The sequence below is a fragment of the Rousettus aegyptiacus genome, unplaced genomic scaffold (assembly GCF_014176215.1).
Source record: "Rousettus aegyptiacus isolate mRouAeg1 unplaced genomic scaffold, mRouAeg1.p scaffold_m13_p_13, whole genome shotgun sequence".
Lineage (NCBI taxonomy): Eukaryota > Metazoa > Chordata > Mammalia > Chiroptera > Pteropodidae > Rousettus > Rousettus aegyptiacus.
Genome location: NW_023416288.1, coordinates 45,206,808 through 45,220,507, shown reverse-complemented (window position 1 = coordinate 45,220,507; position 13,700 = coordinate 45,206,808). Strand labels below are relative to the sequence as shown.

Below are 13,700 nucleotides of genomic sequence, written 5' to 3'. Positions count from 1 at the left end.
ACTCACCAGACACAATTACTGTTGCACTTCAAATGGTTTATTAAGCGCCAAGTCACAGGACAGAACAATTTAAAGACCACAATTTAAAGTTCCATAATCATAGACTGCCCTGGAAAATATTTCCACAAGCCCTTCCCATCACTGACACCTTTAGGAGCCAAAAACCTATGATTCTTTCAACAACAAAAAAATCACAGCCAAATAGTGAATAAAAGCTAGATCTACTGGGATTAACTTTTTATATAGCAGATAATATTTCCTCACTGATGAGAGACTGCACAGATAGAGCCACCAGCTTCTCGATAACGGCAGAGGGAAGCGTGAAGCCTCACCCAGGCTCAGCTCCACCGAACCAGGCTGATGTCTTCATTTTCCTCCCATTCCAGTGTTCAGATGTACTTCTTCTCAACTTTTGATCTCTATGGGGGGAAAAAAGGGACATATAGCTACATTAAAAAAATTAATCAGAATTGTGTATGCTTCTCAGTTGAACACCAAAAGAATATTCAATTTCTCAAATGAGATGGGGGCAACTGTGATGTAAAAGAATTCGAAGTGGAGAAAATGAGGTTTTTTTTACTGCTGATCCCGCTTCTCTGTGACACAAGTTATCCTCGTCAGCTGGAATCGGCCCCATGTCCTACCCACTGTAAAACAGGGACGACTGTCCCTTCCTGTCAGGACTGCCCTCGATCGTGCAGGTGCAATATGCTGGCCTCACCTGCGCGCAAGTGAACCCAAGGCAGTAAGGTGTTCATCGCACTAATCAATCTGGCCAAAACAGCGCAGGAGCGTTACGACTTCCTACTGCATCCAGCATTAAAAGCAATTTGATCCTGTCTTTACCTTTTGAAGCGACAGCGAGTATAAGGCTGCCTAGTAGGTGACTTCCGCCAGGAGCGCGCCTGTGCTCCTGACCACCTTTCAGAGCCCCGGCCTCTCTGTGTGTGGTCGCGGGCACGCGGGACTACGATTGCCACGTGACCCATCCTGACGGGATGTGTGCAAACACAGGGCTGACATGGTTCTGCTTTGCATATGCCTCACAGTGGTGCTCCCATTGACATACACACACACACACACACACACACACACACACACACACCCCTTGTCTTACAGCAACGGAATAATTAGACTCTGAGCCTCTGCCCCCCACCCAGACGTGCTCGAGCTATGACTTCGTGGTTCCTTGGGACAGCGCGGTTCCCTCAGCTTACAAGCGGCGGGCCTTCAGGAAAGGCCTTGTCATGCCGGGCGAAGAATCTGGTACTTCAGGGCAGGCCTTGCTTGAGAGAGTGGGTCCTTACCTCACAGGTCAGGGGTCATGGACAGGCCTCTCGCACAAATGAAACACTTCTTTACCTTCTGACTTTTTTGAGCGCTCTAACGTTTCAAGTGTTCGCAGTTAAAATTAAGAGCCGAGAAGGTTGTACACCATTGGTGAGATCACTGCACCACGCCCTGAGGGGCTGCTCCCCTGTGGGGAAGCCAGAGGAGGAGCAAGGAGAGGCGAACGCCAGGTCCGGCCACCTCCGCCTCCCCGAAAAGTGAGGCGAAAAGATTAAAAAAACAAAAACAAAAACAAAAACAAAAAACAGAAACAAAGAGGCGCAAACTCTAATGGACTAACGTTCTTAAAATAACCTGCTGGAAAAGCTCTTACACTGCTGTGGCTCCAGCAGACATGACTGCGGAGGCCCGGCCCGCTGCCCGCACCGCACCCATGTGCGCTTTTCTCTTGAGTTCAGCACCCGCTGCAGTCAGGGCCCCCCCGCCCCCACTGACCAGGGCAGGCCCCGCACGCCTCCGGGAAGCCCATGCTTCCTTCCTCTGAGCCAGGAAGAATCTGCTTCTTCCCGACAGTAAATCATCCTTCTTGTCGAATTCCCTTTTGTAATGTTTTCGTTAATTTTCAATCGTCTACAGTTTAACGTATAAGCTCGTTAGGACCGTAAGTTGTGTCAGGGAACACGGGAGAAATCCGAGGGGAGATTATAGAAATACACGATCGACGGTCTCCCAGAAGACTGCAAAGTGGGAGTCTAGAGGAGTCGGTAAAGGACCAGCCCCGTTCCCGCTGCCTCTCCAGACGGGCCGGCACCAGCGTCCCCTCTGGACCATGGAGAAAACCGGCCCCGCCACCCACGCGCAGCCCACCTGCCAGCGCAGCCTTGGGCTCCGGCCCTGCGCGCAGCAGGTCCGTGGCCAGGCCTCGGATGTGCTCCCAGGCCAGCTGCACGTGGCTGGAGTTCACCACGCTAGAGCAGATGGCGAAGCGCAGCACGAACTGGTCTCGAAGGTGACACGGAACCAGGTGGATTTTTTTGGTGGCGTTTATCTTTTCCAGAAGGGCTTCGTTCAGCTCGTTGGAACCCTGGAGGGATCGAGAGAGAGGGGCCACGCCTCGGCAACCGCAGCCCGCTGACCGCTCGCCCGCCCGCCCGCTGGACGAGGGCCGCGCGGCGGGCGGGGCGGACGGTCGGGGTGTCCGCGGCCACGCAGGACGGAGCGCGTGCGGGGACAGCGCCGGGCGGGACGCCGCGCCCGGACCGACCGCGGGCCGAATTCCTCGCGCTCGGGGCGCGCAGAGGGCACGGAGCGGGGCTCGGACTCACCTTCAGCCGGAAGCAGACCAGCCCGAGCACCACCTCCGCGCAGACCTCGAAGCGCGCGTCCCCGCGCACCGCAGACTCGAACTCGCGCGCCAGCCCGACGTGCTGCGGGGAGCGACACCCGTCTGAGCGTGCGGCGCGCGCCACCGTGGGAAAAGGGCGGCGACCCGGAAAAGCACCCCGTTGCTTCCTCCTGCTGGGGGGACCGTCTTCCCGCCCGAACCATCATTCCCAGTGGGAGCGGAGACGCCGCGGCGAGGGGTCCGAACGCCTAGAGCAGCGGCGGCGGCGAAGGGCTGCGCGGCGGGTCCCCCGCGTGGGCCGGTGCGGACGCCCCACCGTGGTGCGGTGCCAGGGTCACAGCGCCCCGCCCCGCCCCCCGGCGCGTGTCCCAAGCAGCTGCCTTCAGGGCTGCGGGCGCTGCGCTGCTCTCATCGCCAGCACCTACCGCCACCCAGAGGCGAGGATGGCGGTCGTCACGTCGGGGGACCGCCTTCCTCTCCTCGAATGAGGCACCCGAAAGCAGATTCGAGTGGCATGAGCCCTGATGGCAAGTCCCCCGTGGTCCGGCTGCCCGTGCGGCTTGTTCCGAACCGGCATCCAGCACGAGCCGTCACCGGCGCTGTGCCGGAGGGCGCCCCGGGGCTGTCCCAGCGCAGGTGCGGGGCAAGTGCGGGGCTCCGGGCGGCTGGGCTGCGACACCATCAAAGGGGCGGTCCCGGCACACGGGACACCTGGCGCCACCAGAGGGCGCCAGAGCCTCGGGGCTCACAGGGACCCCTCCACCAGCAGGGGCCGCTGCGCGGCGGCCCAGGGACGCGGGTGTCTGCTCTGCTGCGAGGCAGGACGGGGCCCCTCTCAGGGCCTTTCCGACATGTCACAGCCCAACCACACCCAGTCGCCCCTGAACTTAAAGCTGGAACCGTTATGGAGAGAGACACCATTGCTCGCCTTCTTTCCCCAAAGAAGCTAAATCCTCACTATACTTGAGAACATGGGCTCAGACGGGGAGGGGCACCTCTTCCCCTGCAAAGCCACCCTCACACTCCTTTCCCAGGCACCTTCTCCACTGAGACTCTCCTGGTGAGTCCCCACTCCCACAGGTCCCCCCAAAAGCCTTGTGAGGCTGGCGGGGGCCGGCGTGTGATGTTTGGCAGGCACTGAGCCAGCGCCTGCAGCTGGACACCCGCCACATGGCCTGTCACAGAGGAGGAGACTAGAGACGCTCGGCCCAGCCACAGGACTCGATGAAGGGCCGGCCGAGTCCGTCTCGCTAGACGTGGAGACGCGGGTCTGCCCGGTCTCCACGGCGGCTGCGGGCTCCCTGCGGGGCGGGTGGGACCCCACCAGCAGCAGCGGGCCTTCTGCAGCCAGCCAGGAGGGTGGCCTCGGGCAAGTCCCAGCATGTTCAGGCCTCAGTTTCCTCGATGGTTAAAAAAAAAGGGGGTGTAGCTCGAGGCAGACTGTGGGTCTGCGCTCGGGGCACTCATCAGGGCCGCCCTGAGGGCGCCGTCAGGCCGTGCTGCTGTGAGGCCCCCGGGCTGGACGACAGCCCCCGCCCCACGCTGAGAGCACCCTTTCCGGAAGGCTTGTAGAGAAAACCGTGGTGTGGCCTTGCTTTTGCCACTGCTGGCGAGACCTCGCCGACGGGGCTAACGTGCCACCTCCGTGACGTGTCCCTGGAGCTGATGGCCCCGCGGTCTGGGTGGAGCCGTCTTAGAGGACCCCTCCTCACGCATGGACCGCCTTACGGACGCCCTAATCGCAATGGCGCACGCTACCCCTTGTCACGTATTTGCTCGTGACGACATCTTAGCTTATTTCTGAAGCCCCCTATGAGCTCCGGGGGGCACGTGGATGTGACGAAGGCAGTCACCTTGCGGATGTAGGCCTGCAGCCCCGTGACCCCGTACATCCTGAAAACGAACCACAGCTTCAAGGAGCGGAACCTGCGGCCCAGAGGCAGCTGCCAATGCTGAGAAAAAAAACAAACCAGAGACGCAGGTGAGCGGACGCCAGCGGCCGGCCTCCGGGGGCCACGCGCCCCCGCCCCCCGCCCCGCGCCCCCTGGAGGCAGCGCCGTCCCAAGAGGCGGGGGAGCGGGTCCCACAGCAGGAGGCCGCCTCTGCCACCCAAGGGCGGGGCCCGTCGTGGACCGGGGAGCTCCCTGTCCACCGAGCCCACTCGGCGGCTGCTTGTTGGGCGCACTTGGGCGGCCAGACCAGTGCTGGGCCCAGCGCCGTCGCCAGAGGACAGGGCAGGGGCGGCTTCCGCACAGAGCAGGCTCTCCCTCCACACCCGGCCTCAGCCCGCCAGGCTGTGGGTTCTGAGGTGACAAGGACTCTTATTGGCCTTTTATTCCCAGCCCAGGCCCAGCACCCTGCCTGGCGCAGAGCAGCCACTCCGTCACGTTCGGGGGGACATCGTTGACCTGTGTGCTTAACTGAGCAGGAGGAGGGCCACCCCGCCCTCACACACGGGCCGTCAGAAACCACGCGGCAGGCACAAGCCAGCTTCACAGCCGCCCGGAGGCGGGTCCTGCAGAAACGGCGTGTGGGCCAAACACAAGCCGTCCGGCCCCGGCACACACTCTACGCCTGCGGCTTCGTCATCGGAAGGACTGAGAAATGGCGGAAGGAGAAGCCGGTGGAGCAGGGGACATCGTCCCTCAGGCCAGAGAGGCCCTCAGAGGGCAGCGAGATGTTTCGGCTCTGTCTCAACAGCAGCTCGCAGCAGCGGGCAAGACGGTCATCACAGCCAGTGTGACCGTCGACCTCTGTCTCCCTCAGCGGCCTGGGGCCTGGGAGGGGGTCACGGGCCTCGCAGCGGCTCCTGGCTGGAGGGGAGGCTGCCCACTGAGCCCTCGTCAGGCACTGGCCCCTCACTGCCCCTCTGCCTGGATGCCCGCTCCAGGCTCCCAGCAACCGTGCAGGAGGGAGGGCCACACCGTCTGAAGCCCAGGCCCGTCCCAGGGCACCCTGGGGGCGGCCTCCCTGTGCCCTCGGCAGAGTGTCCTGCTAACCCGAGCCCTGTGGCTGGCGGGCTCAGTGGAGATGGCTGCTGCCCGGCCCGGCTCACCAGTCAGGACTCAGGGGGTTGGCACCCTTTGGCGGGCCCCCGATCGTGACAGAAGAAGGGGCCTAGCGCCAAACGCATTTGGGTGACCACAGGCCTGGCACTGCGCAGGACAAACCACTCACCCTGTAGTCAGTGATGAACCCTGAAAAGAGAAAGAAGAAACGGTCACACACGGGGGCCGGGTGCCGGCCTAGTCCCTCTCGGCTCCAAGGTCAGTGCACCGTCTCCCGGCCCCGACGTGAGACCTCTGAGGGCAGGCGCCGGTGTGCTTCGTGGCACCTCCCAAAGCACCACGTTCAAGGGGAGCCCCGGGGCGCGGGGCCTGAATGCAGACTGGCAGTGCCGAGTCGTGAACGGATCCCCCCATCTCCCGCTCTGCGGTGACGTGGGCACCGGCGCCTGCGCCCCCTCGGGCAGGACGCTGGCGCTCGGCTCGACGAAGCCCTCGCCACCCACCCACTTGCCCGCGGGGAGGCGAGTCCGTGACCCAAGAGTGATTAGGATGTGAGACTCGACCTTGGTGGGCGTCCATCTTGTAACACGGGCCCCAGCCCCGAGTCTGGCCCGGGGCGGACACCCCTGAGCGTCCCCGAGTCGTTTGCCTCCCCCCAGCTGCAGCGGCTTCGCAGCGGCTGCGAGACGGCGTGCCCGCGGCGGTCAGTCCCCACGCGGCCTGGGGAAGACTCGTAACGCGCCCTTCCACACAGTGACCCGGGTGGGGAAGCAGGGCGAGGCTGAAGGTGGGCACGGTGTCGTGTTGGGACTCCTGACTGCCTCATGTGGTCCCGAGCAGGCTCCCCATGGCTCCCCACTTCCCAGGTCAGAGCGGCCGGGACCTGGCCATCGTAGGCCTCCCCGAGGTCTGCTGGGATGAGCCGCCCCCCGGAGGCAGTCCAGCGTCACCCTCACAGACCACCGTGCAGACGGGTCTGTCCCACGTTTAGAAGGAGACCTAGGACCACCGGTCAGCCTGACCGCCCGCTGCCCGCTGGCTGGGAGACGCCCAGTGTGTCCTCAACCAGGATCATAACACGGAGACGAGGAGACCAGGGAGAGGCATTTCGCAAGGACCGACCTCCCCATTTCCTGAGGGACCCTGAGACGAAGCCCACGGTCGCCCCGCCCGGTGCCCCCTTCCTCACAGCCAAGGACGGGCGCGCGGGCGCGCCAGCCATCGGAGGTCGCCGACGGGGACGCGTAGGTGCCAGCGGGGCACAGCGGCACCCGGGCACCCTGGCGCGCGCGCAGCTCTCGGGAAGGGCCCGTCGACAGCTCGGGCGGCAGCCGGCAAGGCAGGGTCCTCCCGCCAGGCTCACCCCACGGCGCCCCCAGCAGCCACCAGCCGCACGGGGCTACGTTTAATTACAATTAAATGCAAGCTCCAGGCACCGGCACCGGAACACAGCTCTGAGGACGACAAAGCCAGCTCGCTCCACGCACAGGGCCAGCGCTCACCTGAGGCCTGGTGTCTGTGCTTCAGGTAGACCGGGTCCAGTTTAAAGGCGCCCGTCAGGTCTGTCCTGTTCTTCACCCTGGTGTGGGAGAATGCACAGCGGGCTTACTGAGGGGCATCCTCGCAAGGGGCGCACGCCCGGCCACCTGTCCCCCTCCACCGGTCTCGGCTCAGGCGCCCAGCGCCGGAACCTCAGGACCCCTCATCTGGCCCCTCGTCCGGCCATACGCCCACCGCCCTGGCTTCGCTGTGGCACGGCAGGGGGCTCGTGAGCTCTGAGCATCTGGGGGGGGGCAGGATAAGGAGTTGGGTCCTCGTCCCTGGTCCTGGCTCGCAACCCCTAAAACCCTTGTGGTCCGTGCTTGACGAGAGCGGCTCCTGGCTTCGGGATGGGGGCTGGCTGCCGGGAGGACCGTCGTGAGCAGAAGGGGGGAACTGTGAGCCCCGCTCCCGGTCTCCAGGCGGGAACGGGGCTGGAGATGGGGCTAATCACCAATCGCCGAAGAGTAATCAATCCACGCACATCATGGAGCCTCCATCGAACCCCCCAGCGGCGGGCTTGGAGAGCTGAGGATTGCGGGGTGCCTCGATGCTGGGACAGCAGCTCTGAGCCCCGCCCACCCCACCCCTCACCCTGAGCACCGCCTCCCCGTGACTGGTCTGTGGGCTGCTTCCTAACAAACCGGTAAAGGTGAGTGAAGCACGTTCATGCCGAGTCCTCCGAGTTGTTCTAGCAAATTATCAGGCCTGAGAGAGCAGGGCTCTGCGGGATCCCCGACTCTGCAGCCACGCGGGACGGACGCGAGGTTACCTGGGCCCCCTCTGCGGCGCTGCCCCGGGTGGGCGCCGTCCCGGGGGCTGCGCCCTCACCCCGCGGGTCTGCCCCGCTGTGGGGCTGCGTGTGGGTGCTGGCGGGGCCTGCAGAGCCGGCGTCAGGAGACGCCCAGCAGGCGGCCCTTCCCGCCGTCCTCCACGCTAGAGCGGCCCGCCTGCACACCGACGCACACAGTTAAATAGTGTGTCACTCTGCCCCCCGCCCAGCGGAGCTTCGTCGCGCCCAGAGTTCTACCCAACGTTCTGTACAAACCCCTAAGTCCTCCGTGGCGGGTTACACGATTCTAAACCTAACGTAAACGTAAGATGGGTGAGCGTAAACGCTGCCGTTTTCTCTGATGTAATTTTCTGCAGTTCTTTCTCACAAACATGGGCCTGTGAGCGTCCGGCCCACTCGTCCACGCCGTCCTGGTCCATTCGTGTCCGCCGCGCGGCACCTGCCCTGCACCCGGGGGGCTCGCGGCTCGTCCACACCCCCACCGAGTCCCCTTTCTGCTGGATGAAGCCTGGTGCGTGGGCGAGCCGGCCTGCGTTTGGTGCGGGGTGTGGCGGGAGGGGCTCGGGTCTGGCCAGAGGCAGCACCGAACGCGCCCCTGGGCCCACGTCCGGCCGGCAGCGGGTGCGGACTGACTGCGCTCTCCACGCCGACGACAGGGCCACCGTGTGTCTTCGTGCTTCTGATGGCTAACGACGTCCAGGGCCTTCGCATCTATGAAGGGGACACCCCGTCCCCTCTGTGGCGAGGAAATCTCTGTCCGTGTGTCCGTGTGTCTGTGTGTCCGTGAGGGCGTGCGCCTCTGTGCGTGCGGCAGAGCCAGCTGTAAGAGATTCACCATCACGGGCTCTGGGACGAAGCGCAAAGGAACCAAAAAGTAGAAAACGGGGCGCGGATGGTCCTAAGGCAGGTTCTAGAATCACTCCTGCCACAGCTACAGTGATAAAAAAAATCTTCCAGGGTAATCGAATTAAAAAAAAAAAAAGTCCATTCACAGAAGTGTACAAATGCTATGAAACTATCCATAGCAAATCGTAATCTTCTTTGGAAGAAAATCGAGCCTCTTTTTAAAGGCAGCTAAAACCTGCCCTTGGCATGTGGATGTTGAGGCTTCCCTTGCAGAGCATCTGAAATTACGGCCACATTCGGGTCCGAGTGCAACGGTTCCTACTTGTGTATGAAAGATTTAAAAAAATTAACAATAAAAAGCTTGCGAACAGAAAAATGAAATCATTATGAAACGTATTTACTGTGCTTGTCATGACTGCAAGTTTTAGAAATTTCGATTATCTTGTCCATTTCAATATTGAGGAAATATAACCAATGTGTTTACTTCAAATTACAGACTAACCATCGGTAAAATTTCATCAAACAAAAGACACTTCTTATTTTAAGGAATATGAAAAATGTCCGTGAGAGCAATAAAAGAAAAATCCGCCTGCATCCGCCTTGCTGTATTAAGCACACCTATAAAAAATTCACAACTTAAAATTGTTCATTTGCTTGTTTTTGACTCTTAGGAGTGAGCTCCTCTGAAATCGGGTCTTACAAACGTCCTTATCTGTCTCGTTGCTGGGACACCTCGCACTACTGCAGTGACCGCTTAGAATAGCAAATCACATGTTTCTGACCCTGTGGGTACGCAGGACAGGGCAGGAGAGCTTCCGAACTGGCGCTCGGCCTTCATTCCCTCCCCGCGCCCTGCCCCCGCGTCGCCAGGCACCGCCCGTCCGGCACCCGCCGCCAGCCCGCGGGCCGCCCCGCCCGGACCGCAGCGCTCAGCGGGCCCACAGCTCAGACGGGCACGGGGCAGTGGCCTGCATGCCGGAGAAGGACGCTGCCGCCCGCCTGCTCATCGTGGCCTTGAGGCTGTGCCTGGACTAAGATCCAGGACCCTTTTCGGGATCGAGAGAAAGCGGAACTGGCGACAGCTGGAACGAAAGTGCAAAGAAGCGCGGGCCTGACGGTCGCCTCGTCCGCGCCGAAGACGCCCCGTCTCCCGCCTTCCTCTGCGCGCGGCGAGCAGCGCCACCTGTCCAGCGTGTGGCCTCGCACGCGGCGGCCGTCGCCGGCATCCCGTGGCGCACGCCCTCCTCTCGACGCTTCCTCTCGGCGCGAGTCCTGAGAATGCCGCCCCTTCCGCGGTCATGCTTGCCCATCCCGCTCTCCCGACGGCCAAGATCGCAGGTTTGCAGTTCCCGCTGTCGCAGGGTCCGGTGCCGGAATGTAACTTGCCACAGCATTTCTTCGAACCGGAAGAATTCGCTGGGGGACTGTGGTCTCTGAAGCGCGTGCGCCGGGCCGGCCCGGGACGCTGCTGCCCGCCCAGCACCGCGGGCTGCGGGGACGGAGCTGCGAGGGCCCTCGGGAACTGGTGGGCCGTGGACGGGCCGCGCGTCCGCGTGGCCGGCTCACGTAGCGCAGACGTTAGTCCCCGCGGACCACACGGAGTGCTCCTCGGTGTGCGTTCGGGGCCGGAGTCCGACCCGTGTCCCGGTCTGGCTCAGGGGCTTTGCGCGGGCCGTGCCCGCGGGCACCTGCATGGCTGTGCTCCGCCTCGCCGCGGCCCCCATCAGGGGCCACTTCGCCGAGCAGGCTCTGCCTCTCACCACGAGGCAAGGCGGTGAGTGGAGACAGCCCCCCCCACACACACATCCCCCGCTGGCCCCAGCTCCCCCGCCCACCCAGGCTTCTCCCCGAACCCCTCCTCTCTTCCCAGCCCCGCCCCCCACGCAGGTCATCTCCTCCTTGTCCGGGGATCTCAGCCTGCACTTGGTTTTGCTTAGTGTCTCGGTTTACTCGGTCATCTTATCCACTGGAAATGCTGGCCTGTGGCTGAGACCCCTGGAGCCCAGGGACAATGGCGTCTGGTCCCCGCTCCGCGTGCTCAAGTGCAGTCCCCTCCCCATGAAACTGTGACCCTTTCTCCTCTGCTGTCCTGTCTGGGCTGGGCTGCCCCGAGGCAGGCACTGTCCCACCAGCATGACCCCCAGCGGGGTTCCTTCCAGGGGGAGGCCGGGAGGTGGGGGGCCTGAGCAAAGCCGAGGCCCTCCCTGCAGCAGGTAAGGCAGGGAGGGCTGTTTGGGTGTAGTGGGCTCAAAGGTACACATAGGTTTTATAAGAATCGAGGGCGTCAGGAAGTGCTGGCATCGTTAAGACCACAGGGTTTAAAATAAGCTGACCTGGTTTAAAGTCCTAAAAGGTAGCCTAAGGGCTTTACATAGTCATTTCTTTAGCACTGTCAGGGGCTGGATGTGTCCCTGAATTCACATGCTAAAGCCCTAACCCCCAGTACCTCTGAATAGGACAGCATTTGCAGCTCTTTAAAGAGGTGATTAAGTTAAAATGAGCTCATATGTCTGCCCTCTAATCCGGTAGGACTGGTGCCCACATGCGAGGAGCACTCAGCCTAATCAACTTAGAGGAGGAGGCTTAGGCGCTTCACCACCCAGAACGAAAAGAGCAGGAGCAACCAAATTAAAGCGGCACGTTGACATTTCCTTGCATTTGTCTTTTTTTTTTTTTGCTAATGCTGGATAAATCTAATCACAGATTTTCCAGGTTAGCCTTCTCTTTCCCTTTGCTAACGTGTATGCAAGAGCACATCCTCCCTCCCAGCGAGGGCCTGGCCGGCTTCCCTCCCCGGCTTAGGAACAGAAGGGCAGCCTCGGTGCAGGGCTGCTCGCCCCTCCCCTGGCCCAGCAGCACCCCCTGCCCGACACCAGCGGGTACCAGGGAGCTCCCAGCAACACGGACAGGAAACTTACCACATGGCAGAGCAGTCGAAGTTCACTAAGAGCCACTTGTGGGGATTAAAATTAAAGGAGTCTACAAACTGCCGAGGAACAACAGAAACAGAGTGAAGATTAGTTACTGATGCTGCTGTGGGGTGAGCCCCCCCCCCCCCGGCCCCTGATCGTCACAGTGCGTGTGCAGGAGCAGGCCCTGCTGCGGACACCCGACTTCCATCACCGGGCGCCCACAAAGGGCGAAGGGCGCTCTGAGTCTTCGCGGAGCTATCACAAGCGCTGAGTTCTCGCATTTTTCCGAAGGTGTGCCCTGCTCCCTCCCCTGACTGACAGACAGGACCCGGGTGCCCCTGGAGGCGAGGGACACAGCCACCAGGCTGAATACACCAGGGCTCACGCAGGGCCCGAGTCTGGCTGGCTGGCCTGGCCAGGCCCTGGGACACCTCTTCTCAGTCGCGTCCCAGGGACGAGCTCCGGGGCGGCGCAGGGTGCACAGGGCCGGGTGGGCGCCAGGGGGGACCTTTGGTCAGCCGATAGTGACCCTGCAGTCAACCCAGTCTGGGGTGCAGATTCATTTCCTGCCAGGCTTCAATAAAAGTAATTTTGAGAAGGAGACAGGAAATTGCAAGGAGTTTCATTTGTTGATAAAAGGAAACAAAAGGTGAAAGAAATGCTTTGTTTGCTGGGAGTTTTATGAGCTGGCTCCTGGGGGCACAGATCTGTTTAAACTTCTTCCCTTACTCGACTGTGATGTTTCCCTCCTGCTGACAGGCAGGAGGCTCTTATCTCCGGTGGGGCTGCGGGCAGGATATTGCAGCCCCTTATCTGAGCAGCTGAGCGTCCAGGCAGGAAGGAGGCGCAGTGAGGAGGGGGGCAGAAACGCCCGTTGTGGGGCATGACATCCTGTCTGCTGCTGATACGCCGGCTGTAGCGCCTGCCCGCGGCGGGTCCGACCAGGAGGCACCCTGCCCGCGGCGAGCCCTGGGCTCCCGGGAAGGAGGCCGGGGACGAGGTCTGAAGTCCTAAATGAGACCCTCGGAGTTGGGCAGGACCCCGCCGGGGGCAGGCACAGCCCCCAACGCCTCGGCCTCTTCCGAGCTGCCGGGAAGGCTGGCCCCAGGGATCAAAACGGTTTTTGTGTGGCGTAGGGAGTTAGCCCTTCGTCTCCCAGCACCAAACGCCCACGAAACCAGCAACCAGCAGCGAACTTCAGCAGGTGGGTGTCGGCACCCCGTTATCAGAGCCTCTGACGGACACCCCCCCCCCGCCCCGATTTCATAGGAAGCTTCGGGGCTCTATTACATCCGGAGGATTGACCGAAGCCCCGGCATGTGTTCGGTGACCCATGAGTCATTACCGAACGAAGGAGGGCATAGACGAGTGGCCGATGCAGACGTAACCCGGATGCGCCTTCCTCATCACCCCTGGGGCCCTTACTCTCTCGGAAGAGGCGGACGCTTGTGCCCTGCCCCTCCGATCCTGCTCTCCCGGCATCCGGCATTGTGGGACCCAACCCCGTAATCAGAGCGCCGATCGGCAGCACAGTGCGGGAGTGCGGGCGGGTTCGAGGGACCGTCTCCCCAGGCCGTGGTGGGAAGCGGCACCAGCGTCTACAGCAGGTGCAGCGCGCAGTGTGCCCGACGCCATCCGCGAGCACTTTAAATACGATGAACTCCTCTGAGCTTTGCCACAGCCCCGCGAGGGAGCCGTCCACTAAGCTGGCCTTGTGAGGTGTCAAGAGGATCCCTAATCCAGCCGAGGGGACACAGCTAGTCCTACAGTGAAGCGGGCATCCCAACAGGCCAGTTGGTGCCTGACTCCCCACACAGCTCCACAAGGGCATGGCAAAGCCTCACGAAACGCCCTGTGTCCGAGCACAGAGCCAGGGCCGTGGCTCCTCCAACACACACCCCCCCAACACGCTGCCCAAGGCACGTCCACGGACACTTCCCTGCATTCACACCCGGGTCCCTGAGACA

The 13,700-nt window shown here is 62.0% G+C and overlaps 1 protein-coding gene across 4 annotated transcripts in view; it reads right to left on the bottom strand.

Moving 5' to 3' along the window:
* Positions 1–21: 21 nt before the first annotated feature.
* Positions 22–13,700, bottom strand: part of DDC (dopa decarboxylase) — a 41,179-nt gene continuing 27,500 nt past the window's right edge. For 3 of the 4 annotated variants that reach the window (XM_036230520.1, XM_036230519.1, XM_036230518.1), the window contains exons 9-15: positions 11,740–11,807; positions 7,146–7,222; positions 5,813–5,832; positions 4,489–4,587; positions 2,616–2,717; positions 2,158–2,374; positions 22–419 (exon numbers count right to left, since the gene is read on the bottom strand). In XM_036230520.1, the coding sequence (XP_036086413.1) occupies positions 406–419; positions 2,158–2,374; positions 2,616–2,717; positions 4,489–4,587; positions 5,813–5,832; positions 7,146–7,222; positions 11,740–11,807 (597 nt within the window). In that variant the 3' untranslated portion in view covers positions 22–405. The remainder of the gene's footprint in view (positions 420–2,157; positions 2,375–2,615; positions 2,718–4,488; positions 4,588–5,812; positions 5,833–7,145; positions 7,223–11,739; positions 11,808–13,700) is intronic. The other variant, XM_036230521.1, reaches the window with a different exon arrangement.